The sequence below is a fragment of the Marmota flaviventris genome, chromosome 6 (genome assembly GCF_047511675.1).
Source record: "Marmota flaviventris isolate mMarFla1 chromosome 6, mMarFla1.hap1, whole genome shotgun sequence".
In the NCBI taxonomy this organism is placed as follows: Eukaryota; Metazoa; Chordata; class Mammalia; order Rodentia; family Sciuridae; genus Marmota; species Marmota flaviventris.
The window spans coordinates 22,985,548-23,007,836 of NC_092503.1; the positions used below are offsets into that span (position 1 = coordinate 22,985,548).

General features: G+C 37.3%; 1 protein-coding gene across 3 annotated transcripts in view; it reads right to left on the reverse strand.

Annotated features, from left to right (window-relative positions):
* Positions 1 to 239: 239 nt before the first annotated feature.
* The window catches only part of Adgrg6 (adhesion G protein-coupled receptor G6), a 135,703-nt gene continuing 113,653 nt past the window's right edge, over positions 240 to 22,289 (reverse strand). For 2 of the 3 annotated variants that reach the window (XM_071612983.1, XM_027938445.2), the window contains 4 exons: positions 21,082 to 21,365; positions 8,951 to 9,052; positions 8,090 to 8,242; positions 240 to 3,103 (listed from right to left, as the gene is read on the reverse strand). In XM_071612983.1, the coding sequence (XP_071469084.1) occupies positions 2,925 to 3,103; positions 8,090 to 8,242; positions 8,951 to 9,052; positions 21,082 to 21,365 (718 nt within the window). In that variant the 3' untranslated portion in view covers positions 240 to 2,924. Of the gene's footprint in view, positions 3,104 to 5,566; positions 5,613 to 8,089; positions 8,243 to 8,950; positions 9,053 to 21,081; positions 21,366 to 22,289 lie in introns of all 3 variants that reach the window. The other variant, XM_071612985.1, reaches the window with a different exon arrangement.

The window sequence follows — 22,289 nt, forward strand, 5'->3', positions numbered from 1 at the left end:
CCAACATTCCACAGAGCTTGGCTTTGCATCCATCACCCCAAGAAATTCTAAGACCTTCAAAATGTATGCATCCCTGCAAACTGGATCGCTGTCACATACTCATCCCTAGTGTTTGGCAAAGTAGTCCCATGTCACTGACTTAATTGGTGGCAGGTTATTTTCCAGTTGTCAAATAATCTTTTCCTATTTAGGAGTCAGAAATAGAAACATTCACTCATAAAGGAATTGGATCATTTGGAACATGAACAATATAAGTATTTATTTGAAAAAACATTTTCCATTGAAGTAAATCCACACATTGGCTGCAGTAGCTTCTTCTATTTCCAAATTGTACTCACAGTCACTTTCATCCATCATGTTCAAAGGTATTGCTACAAAAAAACTGTCACAACTTTTTTTTTTAGAAAAAATATACACAGTCTCTCTAATAGAAAGTTAATTAAAACAATAAAACTAAGCAATGTAAAGCTAAGATGTGAGACAGATTGACATTTGTAAACACAAATAAATAAATATGTACAAAAGAGTCTATGCCAACAACAGATAAGGAATAGCTTTACAATGCAAGAAATGGTGACAAGGATGGCAACTATTTCAAAACTTAAACTAAAACTCTTAACACAATTCAGCTAAAAAAGGTGGAGAAATGAGAAAAAAAAATAAAGAGTTTGAATTGGTATTCTTCTGGAAGGTGAGTGTAGGTGGCTTTTGGCTCCCCAGTGAGACTGTGGCCCCAAGCTTCTGAGGGGCTGAAGAAAGGTGAGAAAGGAACAGAGGGTGGAATTTGGCTCAGTCTTTTAACTCTATTTGCAAATATTTCTGTGCAGCTATTTCTCCATAGTTTTCCTTACCTGCTCATTGAAAATTTCTAAAGTGGAGCTGAAATTGTTGTCAAATACAAAAATAAAATGTTTTCTCAGATCTGGATGCATATGAGAAGACATCAAAAGCAAAGCTATTTCTGAAGATATATCTTAATCACTATTAACTAACTATGCACCTTGTGCAGAGATCTCACAGTAGAAAGCTAATTAAACTCTATCATGAATGTCTAAGGTTTGGGGGAAGCATATGAATATTCAGTGATGATTTAAGATTAATTTTCATCTATATGTAAATTCTGGCACAATACACAGCCTGTTAATATATGCCTACAGAAAAGGATTTGGCTCTACTGTAGTGAATCTCAGTGACTTAAGGTTTACTGTCTTTTTCTCCTAAATGCCCCTCTCCCCTGTGAAAGCCAGCCTGGACTCAGCTCTTTTCTGCCAAGATGGTGTTCCAGGTTGCTGCAAAATGGAACAGTAGTAACAATTCACCACCAAACTCTCTCATTATCCTTTTGAGCTTGACTAGCTTCATGACTAAAGCTTAGCCAAAGAGGCTCCTTGAGTCTCTGCATAGCCTGCATGTCATCCTACATCTAAGAACAAGGGCTATCTGCTTTCTGTATAGAAGGTAAAGGCCCTAGGGGTTCAGTTCTGGCCTTTTTTTGAGCCAACAGGCTCTGCCCAAACCCCTCCTTTCCTCCTCACTTAACTGCTGCTTCCCTGAACCTGATACCTCTCAGAGAATTCAGAAAGCTGTTAAGACCCAGCTTGCACTGAGGCCTATTGCTAAGAAACTGGATAAGACTCCATAATTTAACAATTAAGCTGTGGTCTCCTCTACCCTCATTACAAGCATGCATTCCTTAGGATGCTTTGAGAGTTAGGTAAGCTGTGTGATATGGCATGGCTTTTATGCATCAGGCTGATCCATAAACACAACACCATCTATCTTGCCAGACCTCCTCAGGCTCTTCTATGTTATCATCAGAGGACTCAGTACAAATAGATTTTAGACTAGCAGTTGTAGATCCACACATTAATAAATTATTTTAATTAATTGAGATATCCACTTGTCTGAGTTTATATTCCTTGGAACAAAATTCTCAGTAGGGGAAGAGAGAGGCCTTCATTTACTTAACTGGAAATATCTTAAAAGTCATTAGAGCAAGGACAGGACCACAACATCTCAAATGTGTGTATCCTAAAAGGACTTGTTACAGTGTGACTAACAGAAAATCTCCTCTACCCCATGAGCCTATGGGCTCAATATACAGTAAAGGGGGAACAGTATCATTGTTAAACAACCACAGGAGGCCCTGTTAATGGAATGTCATCACCAAGCCATACTTAAATGCATGGGATTCAATTATAGTTAATAACGAGGCTTAAGCTTTCTGTCTTGAATGGAACACAGAAATTCACACAGCCTTCTATTAACTTGGATAATATCTTGGGAAAACTTTCTTTCCAGGGTATGTTGTAGTTATGAAAGTTATATATTTGATATAAAAAAATCCCTTTTACTCTTAGGGTCAAATATTAAGCATTTTTTTTCTATTTGTGGTTGAAATTTCATTGAAAAAGAAAAAAAATGCTGATGCATTCACAGAAAGTAGCTCTGGAAGAAATCTGTTGGCATCCAAAACTGTTACAAATATTATTATACTTCTGATTGTTGAGAAAGGTGATATAAAAATGGCTACATCCAGGCCTCACCAGGAGGTTGGTAGATGAATCTAAACTAGAGTTTGTCCTTGGCTTTGTTCCCTCCCCTGTTGTCTAATTTTAGTACCTTCCCCTGAGTTCTGATTAGTTTGATTCAATCATACATTCAAAAAATAATATCTCCCTGGCTTACTGAGTCATATTGCTCTCAGTACTGAAGTTCACTGATTATGGAAAGTCCCCCTTGGAAGAAATATACTGAAATGATGAATTGTAAATTTCACAAAAGCCTTCTTAACAAAGCACACCCCTCATCTGTATGCAGTTACCTAGGTAATAGCACATTTATATCTGCTAGTCATGGTTTACACTGCATGCAGATCTTCACACTTCTGGAAACTGATTTTCCTTTTTCTTATATTAAAGACATTAAAATTTTGTGCTGTGGCTGAAGGTGTCTGACATGATGATGTTTTTATAGAAGTTATCTGAACGAGCATTGCAATAACCCTTGACCTTATCAATGACCTGATGGACAGGGATGATTGATGTTTGTTCTCCATCAGCATGGGTCAGTTTTGACAAGGACTTGTCCATGGAAGCACTGTCTGCAAGAAATGACACGAGAAATTAGGCTTCAAGATAAGCTGGGGACACGCCTTAGGGGCACTATACTGTGCCCTCTGTTTTGCACATCAAGAAGTATACAAAGGAAATAAAGCTTTTTTTTCCCCTTAGATTAGGTAACAGGCAGCACTAAAATTTTGCATTTTTCATCTTCAAAATGCACTCCTAAAATTCACTGAATGTCTATTTGCCTTCTAGTCATTTTTTGTGCTATGGTTTATTATAGGAAAATATTCTTGTAAGTAGCATATTTCAGTCAATGAAAATAATAAAAAACCTCTTCAAAAATGTATGCACCAAATGGCTCAAAAGAAATAATAAATTAGGTAAGAATGAACTAAAATGTTCTGAAATGTTCATGGTAGAAATGTATGATATCTAACATAAAGTTTTCCAAATAATATAGGAAAATGGGCAGGGGAAAATGAGTTGATGGGAACACAGGGGTTCATTATACTATTTTCTCTACCTTTTACATGTCTGACATTCTTCATAATAAAAACTTTTAGAAAATAAAGGATTTTGGAGAATAAAAGTGAATAAAAATAAACATGAAAGTCTGCTTTGAAGACATTTTTCCCATGGCTTTTAGCTTGTGAAATGAATGGAATATAGCAAAAAGGACATCTCTTTATGAATTATTAATTGTAGAAGTCAAAATTCCCTTTATCAGAAGTATTTTAAAACTTTTTTTTTTGTTAACTTGCTACAGTTTCAGCAGCACTATTTCTAGCAGAAAAAAATATCAGAGCAATTGATAATGAGAAAGGACCACTAAATAAACTTGTATTCTGAATTTTTCAGTATTCTGAGTTAAATATTATTTCCCTTGATCCCCAAAATTTCTAAAACTGGCTCAGATAGTGCCCTGAAACTCATATGTAAGATCTATTATCTATATATACATGTGGTTGTTTATTTTTTATTTTTTGTATTCTATGAATGTCATAAGTGCCTACTCTCTTCCCCCTCCTAATACACTTTGGAGGAACATTACCCTTGAATTTACCCAATTACAGAAATTTCATGGTGGATGAAGGATAAACTGTGCTCTTGTACCAACTGTTCCGTTCTCTTTAATCGTATCTTTTCTACACTGTGTGAGAAGTAAAACCTATCCTGAAACACTGCTTTAGGGAATCATACCTCCAAAGCTGCAACAGTCACTTTAGACCTTTTATATTCTGAGTAAGCTGGACTCAGATAGTGACCTGGCATATAAAATCCAAAAACAATTGTTCAAAATTGTCATTAGGATATCTGTTGTCTCTGGAAACTATTCAAATGCTCAACTATTACTTACACTGGACACTAAACAAAAATGGGGGCTAACACAGGAAATGGCACTCTCACCCCACACTAAAGGAAACCAGAGGAAGAAAACATGGTTCATGGAAAGAAGGGGAAGATGGAAGCATGGAAAAGTGGTTGAAGCATGTCCCAGGGCTGGGGAGAGAAAGCCTGGGGGAGTCACAGCACAAGGCCCCGCTCATCTGGCTCTCAGCAAGCTGATTGATTTTGAGCTTTCTTCAAGTTCATGAATTCACTAGCCATTGGTTTTCTGTTGGGAAATTTTTCTATTGACTTAAATCCCAATAATGAATGATTCATGCTTGAATTTTTTAAAGAAAACAACATGTCCTGAGAGAAATGTCAAGAATATACTCCTTTTACTCCCTAGACAACTTCCAGGAGCATGTGATTTAAAGCCAGCTCCACTGCAAGGATATGATCCAATTGTATGGCACTTCACATAAAAGGTGACTTCCAAACAAGGCAAAATTCTAAACAAGGGATGTGCATATAGTGTGTACCTATAAATGCACACAATACTATTAACTATGATATATATGGTTATATATCTATTACTAGTATCTATATATATTATTCTCAGTTTTCTGGTTAGATATTACTTTATGAGTAATACAGACTTGGTTACAACTGTAAATCTGAAAACCAGGGGCTAGAGAAATGAACTCCATTCGACCTATGCTGAAATTCAAGCAGATGAAAATCCTAACAAAGCAGCTTAGAATGGATGACATCTCTTTTATGACTTCTATGAACGTACCATGGCATATCCAGTAACCCACCAGAGCACTGGAGAGTAAAAATGATAAATTTTTTTAAAAATCATATCCTTCTCTCAAATGTTGCTTTTTTGTTATGTTACATAATATGTGACCCACTCATTCCAGAGCATGGTACATTTCCTAGAAGGAGCAGCTTGCACACCGCATGCAGAGAAGAGCCGGCACAGCACGCTGCCATTTGAAATTTCAGAAAATTCCAGCTCAGTGCAGGAATATCATTGTGCTAGCTGAAAAGTATTGTAAAGAACAAGCCATTTTGCTGGTGCAGCAAGAACCTTAGCTTAATCCATGCAAATATTCTCTTATTACCTTGCAAAAAAATCATGCATTCAAAAAGTGATAAAAGTTTACCTGGACGATCCACTTTTGTTGAAGAAATGCTCTTAGGAGGAATTATCTACACCATAAACATATGAATGTTGGGATCAGTTCCAAGAAATAAACCAACTAGATATCCAAGAGGATATGCAGTGACTTCTTGCATACCCTAGTGATTCCCAGAACTGAGAACTGTCCCACAGAGAACTGACTGGGTAACCAAATTTATTATATCATATAAACAATAAACATAAAGTTCATTATATCCTCATGCTAGTGGCCAACAGCCCTTCAGCCCCAAGGGTTTCATTTTGTTTTGGTTTGGTTTGGTTAAGAGAAAGAGAAAAACATGAATGCATTCTTAAAACAATAAAATTTTTAAAAATACCATTTTGAAACAACAGAGTGTGCCATTTCTGCATTTCCTCTAGTATCTTCTAGTCAGTTTTCCCCAGGATCTTACAACAGTCTTTTCCTAATACTTCAAAAATATCTGATATTCCTGAAGACCTACCTTTTCATCTTTTCCCCCTTCTAAGAGAAATTTCTTTAGGCTAGCTATTCTCAGCTGTGGTAAGAGGAAAACAATTTAATTAGTCTAGTGCCTATTCACTCATAACTTATTGACAACATATTAATTATTTTCATTTTAGAAAGAGAAGGAAATTGATCTGGGGTTGGTGTCACACACCTGTAACCCCAGTGGTTAGGGAGGCTGAGGCAGCAGGATTGTGAGTTTAAAGCCAGCCTCAGAAACTTAGTGAGGCACTTAACAACTCACAGAGACCCCGTCTCTAAGTAAAATATTAAAAAAGGGCTAGGGATATGGCTCAGTGTTTAAGCACCCCTGGGTTCACTTCTCAGTACCAAACAAACAAACAAACAACAACAACAACAACAAAAAAAAAAAAAAACACAGGAAATGAAGTGTTTACTTTTAAGTTTGATTAAATAAAATAAAAATAAATTTAAAATGTTCATAATAAGTAAAAGATTTTGTTCCAGGGAACTACCAAGCAGGAAGAATAATCTAAAGCTGTACACCTGTCGTCAATTTCCTCACACAGGTATTCTCAAGTAAGGGTGAACAGGCCTCTTAATTTTACACAAAAATGTGCATGTGACAAAAAGCTGGGCAGGGTGGCACACACTTGTAATGCCAGTGGCTCAAGAAGCTAAGGCAGGAGGATCACAAATTCAAAGCCAACCTCAGCAACTTAGTAAGGAACTAAGCAATTTAGCGAGACTCTGCTTCAAAATAAAAATAAGTGGGCTGGAGATGTGGCTCAGTGATTAAGCACCCCTGGGTTCAATCTCTGGTATAAAGCCTGCACTTTATTCAGAAAGAGAATCCATAGCTTTCATTTAATTCCCCACAAATGTCTTGCCAAGAAACTTTAAGAACTGCTGTTCTAAGTTGCTCTGAGTTTATAGATCTTTCTTTAATTTTGGAATAAAAAAAAAAAAAAAAAAAAACTTTGAACATTCAAACCTCCTCCACAGTAGTACCATAATTCCCAGCAGGGGCCACACCAGTGGCAAGACAGGGAAGGTGGTACAAGGAGGGACTGTGTAACGACTTGGGCCACCTGTCATCCAAGTATTCCTAGTATGAACAATTACAGGCACATCACCTGGCTTTTGCCCTCTGTGCAAAAAGTTGAATATCAATCTTTTCTGTTCCATTCACCTCTGTTTATAGGTAATTGTTAAACAAATTAGAAAATTTAAAAGCTATTTCCATTTGTCCTTTCAGAAGTAGCTTTAATTAGGAAGTAGTGTTTGCTCAGTGTCAAGAGCTGTCTGCGAACAGATTCGATTGGTCTTTAAAAGTAGCAATTCTATTATTTCCCTTTAAAGTTATTAGAAGATGACAGCTCCTCGTGCTACTAAGTGACCATCAAGTACCACAAAATATTATTTCCACGGTGTCATGAGGATCACCCACAGACATGCTCAGTGACAGAGTCTGTGGCTGCCGTGAATATGATGAAAAGGCAAGACATGAAGAAAGCCTCACGCTTCTTACAGTCCTGTCACCTTCCCAGTACTGCCCTCTGCTCTTTCCTATTTCATCAGTGACCTAAGGAACAGTTGCCAACAAGGCTTCCAATGCTTAAGGATTTAAGTTGTAAATAAAACACATCCTAGACGGCCCTTCTTCCTACTCCCACGCCACCCTGTCAGGTACTTTCACCCCGTCCTAAAATATTCTGCAATAATTTCTTCATTTTAAAAATAAAAAATGCTAACTTTCTAAACAAAATATTCTAATTTTTAAAGAAAACTAAGTTTCCAATCAAATGATAAAGTTACGATACTGCTCGGTTCATCATATGGTTTGCAGGAATAGATGGATTATAAAATTTTAAAGAGAATAAAGTATTCATAAAGTTGCTGGAGAAGATCTTCAGATAGATTTTATATTCGTAAATCTAACATAAGCACTCCATCAGGCACTGTGATGCATCAAACTTCGGGATGAGCTGATTCTGCCATGGAAATGTAACGTGAGAACTGGACCAGAAAAGATCTTTATGATGCCAGAAGACTCACCGGTGTGGCTGTTCCTTTTGAAATAGGTGGTAGAGCTGGATTTAGATTTGGATGTAAGATAGGTTGAGTTAGAACCAATGGAACTTGAAGACAAAGATTTTCCTAGATTGTCAGAGCTTTTCTTGATGATATTGGTAGCTGTCTTGCTCCAATCTGAGAGAAATGACATCATTCTATCAATCTCCTTTATAAGGAATATAATACGCTGTGTCCTAAAAAAATTATCAGTGCATTGCTTTGCCCATCTGGAGCATCTGATTTTCTGACATGCCAACAATAGCTAGAGTAAGTTCTGAAAAGGACTGAGGATGTTGCTCAGTGGTTAAGCACTCCTGGGTCCAATCCCTGGTACCAAAACTAACTAAATAAAAATAAACAACAATAATAAACTGAAGAAACTGAAATTTCCTACTTTGAACCTGTGTAAATATTATTTAAAATCTTGCATCAATATCCTAGGGTGAGAAGTAACCACAGTAATTAAAAAAAATAAACCTTTTCTTCAAATGTTTTTAAATTGAGATATAATCTCTTCACCTAAAAATGTAATTCAGAACTTCAAAAGTGGAAAGGAGGGTCTGGTGTAGTGGATAATCTGAGCTGTCAAATTAGACATTAAATCTTATGCAAATCATTTAAGCTGCCTGGAATTCATGCTTCTCTGCAGGTAGAAGGGATGTATCCAGTGCTCTCAGATCCCCTCCAGCCCCAATATTCCAAGATTCTAGCTAAGAATCTTCACATGCTCCACTTCTACAATCTGCTCCCACTGGATCTGGGCTGCTTTGACAACAGAAAATGACTGACAAGTGTTTCCAGTTAATCTTAGATAAATACGTAATGACAAACCTGCCCCTTTACCTGAATTATCTGCTAATCGGAATCGGCCACAACAGAGATGTCGTCTCCACTGCTTCTGGACATTCTCCTTCATTGCACAGTGGAAGATAAAAATAAATAATCCTGTGACAATAGAAAATACAAACACTGAGGCCAACTGACACATTTTAAAAGATGAATCTTATAAAATATGTGTATTTGTTTTAATTTAAAGTTTTTATATCTACGTTACTAAGGAACAAAGATCCAAGGAAAGGAATCTCAAGAGTGCTTAGTAGATATTTTAATCCTATAGAAAAGAACACAATGGCTCAAATAAAACCAGAATCACTGCATGGATCTGATTTCTGTCTTTGCCTGTTCTGTTCCATATTCATTACGACTTACCTAAAAACCAAGCTGAAACAAGCTACATTCAACTTAAAAGCATTTGCTATTTCCTTTATTTCTGTCTTAAAAGCATGTGAAAACTGTTCATAGAATTTAAAAAAAAGAGAGAGAGAGAAAACAGAAATCACCCGTAAACTTATTGTCTGTTTCAATTTGTCTATCTTGAGCTGTTTTACATAGGTAGATTATTATAGCTATAATCAGAATATTAGGTTGGGCTTTAGAAAAATGGTTATTTCTACATGTTGTTCAAACACACCTCAAACCAGAAAAATCCTGTGACTCCACTTGGCCCAATTCAGATTTTCAACATTTTAACACAGAAACACCTCCTTATTGGGCAATAGTCTTCATATTTACAGCCACTCCCTGGGTCTATCAAACACTGTGTCACTTGTGCTTTGCAAGCCAACCCCCTTTAACCTTCTCCTTGCAGCCTCAGTTTCCCCTATTTTCTATATGAGTCGTCCCTATCACCTAATAAGCACAATCTAGTAGCTCTTTAAAAAAAACATTAAAAAATTTTCCCTTAATCTCTAATCTTCTTTCAGCTTCAACTTCATTTTTTTCTGCAGTAAAACTTCTTTAAGTGGTTATTACCTTGTACTGCCTCCACTTCCTTCCCACCTCCTCCTCCAAGCCTACTCCCCACAGGCTGCCATCACACCCTATGCCCTGTGACTGTTCCAAGCAGGGGGGTGTCAGCTCCCACACTGCATACTCTATTCCTGTGGCGTCTTAACAAGCCTTCGGAAGCAGCCAAACAATGGGAGAGTCCTTTGTTCTCAATGCCAATTTCTCCAAGTTTTATGGGAATTCCTTCTCTACTGCCTTAGAAGATTATTCTCCTTTACTCCTTAAAGATAACACAATTTTGTGACTAGGTCCTGGTTCTCCATCTCTCCTGGGGTTCCAGTGTTGCAGAAGAGAGTGAACTTCTAAACTACAAGAACCACATCTCTAAGGCTCAAGATTGATTTTTATGCTTGGTTCCACTTGCTTCTCTCCCCATACACCACCAGGATTCCAATGACATTGCTTCTAGGACATCTTTATCTGGCTGTATCTCAAACCCCAGATGTTGTGAACTGAAGGTTCCTCCACATGACCCTCAAACCACTCTCACCACCTTCTGTTTCTCAGTGTAGCAGGTTCATTCCTGCCCAATATAGTGCTGAACACTGTCTTCAGCTCTCTCAAAAGCTGTTTCCTACTTCTCATTCAGGTCTTGGATCAACTGAAGACTGTTGATAAATGTTTCCATTTAACCTCTTCTCGCCTCCTTTCACATACCTATTTTCTTTTGAGCACTGAATAGGGCTCGGTAGTCTTATAGCCCTCATATATTTTTTTTTTGCTTGATTGTTGTTTCCTATTAGAATATAATAAGCTCCAAGAGAACAGAGATATTTGTCTATTCAACACTAGGCTGCCTATTCCCAGGACGATGTCAGGCACTATGCAGCAACCCAAAGAATGATCACTGAATGAATAAACCATGGCAGCCATAATTTAACAATCATCAAGTCTACATGAGCAGATTCCAATTTTACATGTGTTTGAAGGTGGGAGAGCACTAAAAGTAGGACTGAGCAGTGCACAGAATAGGGGCTGATGGAAATACAATGAAAATAGATTGAAGATTAATGTTTCTGGAAAGCCCATCAATTGAGTTGCTGAGGTTCTGCCCTAATAATCTGCCACATATCCACATGGGGAGAGCTCTCTAGGGGGTCTGGGGCTTGAACTGAACTTTTGAGTAGGGAGGTGAAGAAAGTTTCCAAGAAGGGTTATTCATTCAGTGACTAATTATACAGCTCTGCTAAGTAGGAAGCACTGTGTTTTAGGAATTGGAGGGTCAATCATGAACAAGGTCAACAATCCTAGTATTCATGGAGTCAAGGGTCTAGCATGGAATGGCATACAAGTAAAAAATACTGAAGCTCTTTCACTGGATAATTTAAATTTACCTGTTCCTTTTGACTATGAAGAAATCTCAAAATGACATTGTACTTGTATAAGTGAAAAAGTGGGAAAAAGTATTCATGTATATCTCTTTTGATATCTACAGTTAAATTTGCAAAATAGGTCCAAGGTTACACTTCCATGGTTTATTTTTTTTAATATCTTAACTCAAAATGGCCCAAAGTTTTATTTTAGAAGAAATTACATTAATATGAAGAGGTGAGTTGCTAGATTTCTACACGATGGGCCCTGCACACAGTGAAATGGCTCTGGTGGATTATCCTCTCGATTAGCTTCTCTTTGGCCATCGATGATCCCTGGTACAGTGCCTGGCACTTATGAGGTACTGGTTACAAAGTCTTACTGAAATTACTGAAGTATGATTAACTTTTGCTTTGAAGAGAAATGTTACTATGAAAATGCTCACTATATTTTTTTCACTGATTTCAAATATATAAATAGCCCTTCACAAAATTACTGGGAGGTTCCAAGCAAATTTATCTCCAAGAGGTATAATTAAGGCATTCAGTGACTAAAGTGAAATAATACTGTCATGATTTTTATTATTATTACTATCATTTTATATGTAGCCATATATATATATATATAATTTGTGAAACTACTTTTTTTTTATTTTGTTATTTATATATAGCTATGTAAATATATATTATGTCATTTTCTTTATTGGTAATAAGGTAATTAGTGAAGGAACTATATCCTAGCAACCTATTTCTTTTGTCTGAAATGTTATCTCAGGGTAGGGAAGTTCTAATTTAACAAAAGGAAAACTCTATAATAAACATGAAACAAATTTCAGTTGTTCAGAAAGCCAGCAAACAGGCCAGGCCCTTCCTGAAGCTCCCTGTGCTGCCGTTGGGAGGAAGAGCTCTCAGGAGGCACCTGCTTGCATGCCGGCCTGGCCTACGTAAGTGCAGAAGTCTCAGAGTAAGGAACGATTTTCTTCCACAGATAGACAGCTTCAGAAGCAGGCTACTGGGGCTGTCCTCTCTGGAACAAGGGCAAAGACACCACTGGCCCAACCTCATCTTTACACTCCAGATGGCTGAATCTGACTGTTTTTCAACAGCTTCCCATATAGCTACCAAATTTCCTAACCAGTTTGCTATTGCAGAAAATTATTTTAATAAGCAAACGTACTTTGTCTGACCAATAGTGTAATAAAGCAAAAGTGTATAAATAACTTGAGCAGGTTAATAGATCCTTTTAGGTTGTCAAGAGCTGGTGGAAGTTATGGAGTGAAAGTGGAGGAAGAGGAAGCCTAAGGGAAAGTCAATAAAGGCTGTTGGTAGAGGAGGCTCCAGGGCCACTTATTATGGTTTAGCTTCCACCCATATCAGAGAAAACATTTCACCTTTGGTGTTTTGGATTGGCTTATTTCACTTAGCATGATAGTCTCCAGATCCATCCATTTAGCAGCAAGTGCCATAATGTCATTCTTCTTTATGGCTGAGTAATACTCTACTGTGTACATACACCATTCATTTGTTGAAGGATGCCCAGGTTGGCTCCATAGCTTAGCTATTGTTGAATGTGCTGCTATAAATATTGATGTGGCTGTGTTACTGAAGTATGCCGATTTTAAATCCTTTGAATATATACTGAGGAGGGGAATTACTAGGTCAAATGGTGGTTCCATTCCTAGATTTTTGAGCAATCTCTATACAGCTTTCCAAAGTGGCTACATCAATTTGCAATCCCACAAATAATGTCTAAGTGTACCTTTGCCCCCCATCCTGGCCAGCATTTATTGTTACATATATTCGTGATAATTACCATTCTGACTAGAGTGAGATGAACTCTCAATGTAGTTTTGATTTGCATTATCCAGCTCATATATATGGGAGGAAAAAAACTTCTGAGGTTGTTTGTGTCTGGTGTTTTGAGGACACTGGAAGAAACCTACATCACAGAATTGCCTTTCTAGCCTTGCTGGGAGCTAAAGCATGAATTACTCTGAGATTCAAATGCTAACCCCAGTCAGAAATTATGAGGTTAAAAGTAAAATAAACTGACTTAACAAAACATTTTTTTAGGTTATGTAATGCCGCTCTAAATCACAATTACATAATATGAGATGACATTGAATATTTTTAAGCAACCACAATTGCTTGTAAATATACAGGCACCAAAATGTTTCAGAGATAATGGTATGTAAATTAGATTAAAAATCTGAAACAGCTCCTCTAAGATTATGTAACAGAGAGAGTTCGCATAAAAGCTCCATATTTCACTAGAAATTGTGATGCTATGGATAAAATTGGGTAACAAGCATGAGAAGTTAGAATTCTTAGAAATGAATACATTTAAAATCCTAAGGTACTACATTTATTATATAAATAGGGCGAATTGTTTAGCCTTGAGATACATTTCCATTTTAAATCAGAGTAAAATTCACCAAAAAGGTTATCTTACTATCTGTAGCAGTGAGCCCTTTCAACATCGATTTAAGTTAGTCTGGCAATAAATATTATAACAGAATTCCTTCTACTCTCTTCAGAGATCAACAATGGAAAATATGCTGATAGGCAGATAAACTGGATGCCTTTCTTCAGGGAGGAATGGCAGACAAGAAGAGAGAATGGATGAAGGAGGGCTATCCCCTCTTAAATCCTAAGGTTTCCCCATCTCCTTATAGATTGTGGTGTCTGAAGCAGAACTAAAGTCATGAAACTCTATAATAGAGTTCCATGGGAATCTCACTTTTCATTCTTGTCTCTGTTCTATCAATTTTTGCCCATTTGAACATCTTTGGGCCACCCAGGAATCACGCAAACTTATCTTACTGACCACACAGACAAGGACATGGTCCACAAAAGCTGGAAGCTAAAATTAAAGTGAAATTTAGAGTTAAAAGCTTCTACTTCATCTTGATTGGCTTGTGCTACTTTCATGAAACCTTCCTATCTCACACAAGATATCTCACAATGGTCCTTTTTTGGTGAATTTTAGCCTGAAATACTATTATTCAAATGGATCCAAGACAGAGTTCCTTAGCAGTAGTTTCTTCAAGCTGATAACTGCCTTGGTTCTTTATTTCTCTTATATGAAAGTATTCCATATAGAAAAAGAAAAACAAATTGTAACCAGCTTTAAATGAACAGATTCCTGCCTTCTCTACCCCTCCATCTTTCACTAACCAGAGGTTTATGTTTACTTAAAAAAAAAAAAAAGAATTACAATACAAGAATCAAAATGTCTTAATCATCAGTAAATTTCATGACTTTCTCATTGAAAATGAGAAACACTTTCAACTGATGGAGGGTGTTCCTAGGCCTGCCTATGCTTATTGTTAGGGAAGAATGTAATATCGCTTCCTGTAGGAGTCTCCTAGAAGGGTTCTGCAGGCCAGGGCTGGCCCAGCGCACACACTGAAGGAAGGTCTCAAAGGGACAGAGGAACACTCTGAAACTTCTCATGGAGTCATGGGTTTTTTTGTTTTGTTTTGTTTTGTTTTTTTTACATATGATCCTGTCATCAGCCTCAGAACACATTCAAGTTTAAAAAAAAAAAAAGTCTATTTTTAAATATTGGAATCATATTCACTATAGATTGTCTGGGTGTGTTCTTAATCTTGGTCTCTGTAGAGCATCTTAGAGGAAATAAAAAGATATATTTAAGATATTTGGATAAAAGTTTGGCTCCTTCATAGAACTCATTCTCTCGACTTAATTCAGGAAATTATATGTGGTTTTCTGGTCCAATGTTCTCAGGTCTTTAGCCTGACGATGAAAAGTTTTTAAAAAGTTGCCAGAAACAGTTCTCTTGGATATTATCACACAGTAAAATTCAAGGCGGCACATATGTCTTTCTTTCATAGCTATAAAAAGGCCACTTTACAACAACCCAGGTGGAAAGGAAAATGACAAACAATTCCAAATCGTCTTCTCTTGAGTTAAGTCTTTAACAACTCACAGCCACTGACATTTTTTGGCAGAATCATCAGCAACAGATTTGGACAAATAGTCTATCTAAGTGGACTTTTTCTTAATCTGGATGATGAAGATTTAGAAAGATTTAGATAAAGACTTAGAAGATTTAGGAAGACTGCAGACATAAGCAGTTCCAGGGATATGGGATGGAATCAGAGCAAGTAATAATGAGTCCCTGGTGTCCTAATCAGGCCATAAAAACAGAGTGGTTCTGGAGTTTTGATGGGAAAATGGGTCAAGTTAATCAAGGCAAGTATTTGGGCAGAAGAGGCCTGTGTTCTAGGTAACTGACAGAAATGGTCTGGATGACCTGAGTTCCCCAGCACCTGCACCCACGCCTCTGGATACTGTTGTCATCAGACAAAGCCAGCTGGTTGCTGGGCTCTGCATCTCTAAGGTTTATGGCTGTCTTTGAAAACTTCTTGAAGTCTTCCTTTCATGTAGTTAAGGTGCCCTTTAGCAAATTATTTCTCTTTGGCACCAAGTGCCCTGCTAAGAGATGACTAATTTATTTCCTCGCATGTGTAATACTTTAGCCAACATGATGTGGTTTTAGGTGGGTTGAAAGGTGGATGATCTCTTTACCTTGGCACCAGTTTGATCCATGTTTTGTGTGATTATGTAACAGCTTAACTTTCATGAGGTTCCCGACCTCAGTCTCCAGCGCAGGGGAGACTTAGGTGAAATTTACCGCACTTTACCTCATAACTTAACTTTCTTAGTTTACCAATAAGATTATAATAACATTTTGCTAAATGATATCTTTGCTGAATAAGCATAAGATATTAAATTATATTTTTTATTAAATGTATATTTACTAGCAATTTTTAATGATATTAGATATACACTTCTTAAAAGTTGGAAATAAAAAACTGAAGGTACAGTAAGTAATTTGAGTCTGCTTATATGCTGTCCCCTCATAATGTGTTATTTTCATTTTCATATATGCTATAGTTAAAATATATCACCATCAGACTCAAATTGATCTTGGGAAAGTCATTAACTCATCTGAGCCTGTTTCTTTATAAAATGGCAACAACATTTTTTTTCTTAGGCACCCATTTTTCATATTTGCAAGAAGGAATAAAATCACAGATGTTATCTGAAAGTGTTTGGTAAACCCCATGCACTATACAAATACACATTATTTTTGTTACTCTGGGTCATCAAAATAATTAGTGGCAAACATTATCTCTGTGTAGACTGACAATATTCCTGTGTTCTCCACAGCAGCGTCTACGTGCAAAACTGTTTTATCTTTTTATGCTTTCAGATATTCTGGTTGTGCCTTAGCTATTAATATCATTTCCCATTTCTGGAAAAGGGAAATTGATGATCAAGCTCTTGATATGGAGCTAGACTTGACATCCTGATGAACATCTCAGGTAAGTTAAACTTCCCTATATACTGGAGAAGCCTAATCTAATTGCTGATGTCAAATACTTTTGCATGGTTGATGAATTCAAAGTACAGTGTGAGATAAGAGTTCATCACCTGCATAACAATCAGCTGTCGCACAGGCTGCATGTTAGGGCAAGAGCTCAATTCTGCAAGTGCATTGGATATGGCCAAGAGACAGATGGCCAACAGGATGCTGGCCAAGATCTTCTTAGTGACCAGGGAACTGCCTTTTATTTAAGATGAATTATTAAAGTTTAATTTAATGAAAAATATCATCTACTTATGTCAAATGTTTGTCCTTTTTGCATAAATATTTGTCTACAATTTTCTGAAATTGTATATTTTAGAAAAAATTAAAAATTTTAACACAAGGTTCCACCAGTCTTAATCTGGGAAGATCCAAAATAGCAAGTCAGGTAGGTATATAATTGCATTGTGTTAAGGGAAGACCTATTTATCTTTTACTTTTAGGAAAAAAGCAACATAATGACTATTACACAAATTAATTAAGTGAAATAGATAACATAAAAAGAACAAAATAATATACCATGAAAAATTAGAAAACAATAAACTTGGTTTCAGCTTTGACTCAATTAGTAAATTCACTTGTTTATTCAAGTCAAATTTTAGTTATGGCCACACAGATTATAGTAATTTTCTGATATTCATTTCACATGATTTTTGGTAATTTTATTATGTGGCTGTCTGTAAGTATATATAAATATACAAATATGTATGAAACTTAAAAAAAAGTAAAATAAAACATGTAAGTTTAATAAACTATACAGTTATGTGAGTGCTTATATAATTATACATGTAAGTGTGTTTGCACACACTCATGTATCTGCACACAAGAATCCTGAAAGATAAATGGTTGTATAAACATGTTTGAACAAATTTTTGGAGAGGTATACGTGCAAAGAAACCTATCAAAAGCCATTCCCCTGACAGATGTGCTCCAGTATCACAGAGGACTCATCTCTAACAAGGAGCCCCAAGGTGCCACCTCTGTCAATGCTCAGTATCACATAGCACTCACAATAAGGAACCCTGATGAATTTTAGATGCTTAGCTATACACTGTGTCTGACAGAGATTAAAACTTGTTTAGTATAGTCTTTGTTTTCAGAATTTGGAGGCACATTCTAAATTTTTAGCCATTGTGGAGTCTTACAATGTTAGACATCCATTGTCGATAACATTACATTAACAAGACAACCCTGCAGGCCAAGGTGGTGCATACCTATAATCCCAGCAACTCAGGAGGCTGAGGCAGGAGGATCTCAAGATAGAAACCAGCCTTAGCAATGTAGTGAGATCTTGTCTAAAAACAAAAATATAAAAGAGCTGGGGAATATAGCTCAGTGGTGGAGCACCCCTGGGTTTAACCTCCATTACCAAAATAAATAAATAAATAAATAATAAAAATAAAATAAAAAAAAAAAAACTCCTTGCCCTGATCATTCTAGAAAAATAAGTTTACTTCAACAGCCAAACCAATGTTATGTATTTTTGTAGGAGCATACTTTCTAAATTTCTCTTGACTGTTTACATCTCTCCAGCTCCCTATCCCACCAAAAGTCTAAAATATTGGGCCACCTTATGGGGGACCACAGCAAGAGCCTCCCTCTGCTCTCCTTGCACATGTTACTAGAATATTCTCGCCCCATCCCCACATTATATCCAGCTTCAGCTCTACAAAATGCACCACTGATCATGTCATGTCACATGCTCAACAGCTTTCAAGTACATCCCACTGCTCTTGTGAAGTACCCTGTGCCTGAAATACTCTTTACCCAACTTCACTCCTAGTTTTCCTCTAGTTAATTCCTAATGATCCTTCAGATTTCAGTTTGGACCTCATGTCTTCTGTCATATGTTTGCAACACTACAAGGTGCTTTTTATATACAATGCACTTGATTAGCACTCATGTCCCCTAGAATAAGGGAAGCTCCATGGAGCAAAGGTCCCAAGGAAAATGTTGGATAAAATAAAAAGGCTCAGCCAGAAAGGCAATAGACATAGTTTGCCAAAGTACTACCTGGGTTCATCTTAAATCTTACAGTCACTTAGTAGTATCATTTCTTTTCTTACTTCTGTTCTTTCTTTTTTTTTTAATTCGCACTTAGGATTGAACCCAAAGGTAGTTTACCACAGAATCACAACATTTTTTATTTTTTATTTTGAGACAGAGTCTTGCTAAATTGCTTAGGGTCTTACTAAGTTGCTGAGGTTGGCCTTAATTCTCTGATCTTCCTGCATCAGCCTCCCGAGTGGAGTTGCTGAGATTTCAGGCATGAGCCTCCATCTCCAGCAGTTGTTTCTTTAAGCTGTATAAGGGCTGGGGATGTAGCTCAGTGGGTTCGATCCCCAGGACCACAAAACAACACTACTACCAACAAAAGCCCAACTGTCTAGCTCCTACATGCTTCTTTCAATAAAGCACAGACTCCTGACAACAAAGCCTCAACTGGAAGAATGACTCACTAATAAAAACCATTAAGTAAATTTCCATAGCATCCCAAGACATTTTTGTACTGCCTGGCTGGTAAGAAGTTGTTGGTAGGCTCATGTGCTCTGTATCACTGCCTTTTAATTTAAATTTCCCTTTTAGGAGGTGTTTTTAATATCACTGGATGTGCAGAAATCTGTTCCGAATTTATATAATTTAAAATCAGTCTTAAAAGTCGGTGATTTATGAAGAACCCTGACTTGATGATGGTTTACAACATTTTTCCCTCCTGACAGAAGACCCATGCTGAGAAAAATAAAATGTCCCAGTTCTCCCTAATGGAAACAGAGCTGCACAGACAAGTGCAGCTGCTGGAGGTTGCTGACATCGCCAGGAAATTCTAAAAGCAAAACCAAGGTGGGGCTGGCAGATCCCTGGGCCTTTCATGTACAATCCTGAAACGTAAAACCACGGAATTTTTAATGTCAATGGACACCACTGTCAATATTTATGTAGGCACTTTCATGGCGTATATTACAGAGATTAAATAGAGGAATACTCACTTCGCAGGAGATCCCAGTGGAGATGGACTTATCTGCTACATACTTGGTTTCCAGCTTTTGGAGACGCCCTTGAGCTTATTATGCTATTTACTAATGATAACAAGCCTGTATATGTCTTCTGTTATGGGAGAATGAACTCGAACAAAATTTGCTGAACTGATTAATGTATATTTATGCCACAAGAGTCTCGGGCTGGATTTACAGGCCCAGAGTTGGTCCCTTCTTTCACACAGCAATCCATTTGACAATCATCAAGAACCTACTTGTTGACATTTTTTTTTTTCAGTTTATGAGCTAGTAATGGACCTAGGAAGACAAGCAGTGAACAGTACCGTCCTATAGGTAAATTAGAATTTTCTCAGAATATACCTACAGGGAGCACCCATCCAATTTCTTTGAGGTGTTGAACTCATCGTGCTCTGACCTGGAGAGTTCTATCAAACACACAGGCATATCTGATATCTCAATGAATGTCATTTAATTAAGAGTAATTCGTATACAGTTAATCTTAAAAATTAAATATATGGCCAGGCACAGTGGTGCACACCAGCGGCTCAGGAGGCTGAGGTAGGAGGATCGCGAGTTCAAAGCCAGCCTTAGCAACAGCAAGGCTTCCTGGCTAAGTGCTCCTGAGTTCAATCCCCGGTACTCCACCACCTCCCCCAAATAAGTTAAATGCATTATAGACTATACTGAGGCATAATATTGTGGAATCAGAAATCTGACTGTAAACTCCTAGAGGGAAGCCATGAGTTTCTGTATAGGGAAGGCCATTGGCACATGTTTGTTACATTGAACTAACTGTGGGCTGGGGAAGTAGCTCAGTAGTAGAATGCTTGCCTGGAAAAGACATGCACTATGCCCTGGGTTCAACCCCCAATATTGCCATCCTCCCCCGCAAAAAAATGAACTACCTTCCATATCTCATGAAAAGACACAAAGTTTCTGAATAAGAGTTGGTATGTATTTTGAAATCCGAGGAGTCAAGGATTCAAATGTGAAATGATTCTGTCCCTACATATTTCCAAATGCTTATCTGGTGACGCATTGTAAAGCAACATAGGACAAGTTCATCAAGAGTAATACTCAGCCCAATGTAAAGAAGATAAAAAGTGTTGGTGCCCTTTAAACTTGCCATTGGGGGCTCAACTAGATACCTTCCTGCTCCGTGTTCATTCATGCATTAGCATACGTTCATTGAGCACCTACTATCTATCAGGCACTGCCACAGGTGCTTGGGATACATCACTAATTAAAAAAAAAAAAAAGCAAACTGACACTTAATTTATCATTCCAGACCTTTTAAATTACCTTTTTGGTTCCCATCCTGTGCCTATACTTGTGCAAAATATTAAGAACGTGACGAAATCCAAAAGGAAGCTGTTTATAAACATAAGAAAGCTGAAATTGTTCAGGTACTGTGTATCTTACCTTGTAGTGAGTTGAAGATGGAGAAGAGGTACATGAAAGCTATATTTAAGGGTCCCCAGGCAAAGAAAGCAAAACCCCAAGTCATGCCCAGCAGGAAGGTCAGGCTGACCACGCTGCGCAGGTTCCTCAAAACCTCTTCTCTCAGGGTCCGGTTGCTTCTCTTGCCATTCCTCCCACAGATCTGCACCATCACCACAATGAACATGGCGACGTTGAGGAAAAACATGACTCCAAAATACCCGGCACAGGCCACATAAAACACCACTGGGTCCTGAATCCAACAGCTCAGAGAGAGAAGAAGAAATGAGAAAGGAAAAGAGATTTATTACCTTAGACTGTGTACTTAAGACATCTCTTGGCTTCCCTGGGCTGACTGCAGACTTCTCTCTTAAAAATCTTTGGGAAGTCATTTCACTTCCCTGGCCTTCAGTTTCTTCTTTGATCTTTTTATAGATGGTTTTTTGTTTGGTTTTGGATGGCCACCATCTTAATATCTAATTAGTTCAGTCAACATTAAAATGAAAACAAAGTGGCTTCTTGAATTCTAATTAGGTATTTGAACACGCTTGGTTGGCTCACCCCAAACTATGTTGGAACTTTTCTCTAGTGTGCTTTGTACTCTAAGAACGAGAACTTGAAGCACTCATTTTTGCTCATTGTTGTTATGGGGCATCCCTGTGAGATTTTTCTACAAAATAATATGGAACTAGAAATCTGCTAAGGGACTTTGGGGATAGCTTTTCTTGAGAGTCTCAGTTGGCAAGGCCCCTATTTATTCTTTGTATTTAAACATGAAAATGAGCTAGAGGCCCAGAAAGCTCTAAAGTTGTTGGCCTTTAACTCTGTAGACACAAATTCAGTGTCACTGAATGCCACATTTCTTATCATGTGAAGTTAATTCTTCCTTATTTAAGTCACAACTAAGTATGGATTCATTACAGCAAAGTAATTCCTATCAATATGACTAGTCTAGTTGGGACAACACCTTATAGAATTTTGACATTCTTACATGGACACTTATCATGCACAATTATAAAATTTATATTAATTATAAAGCATTCGTATTGGATGAAGAAGGATATACTATATATTTAACACTCAGAATGACATACAGATGAGAAAATGAAATAAATTTGAAAACTACTTGTGTAAAGTATGCTATGGGTAAAGTTGACCTGCATTATAATGTGTAGATGCCTGAGTACCCA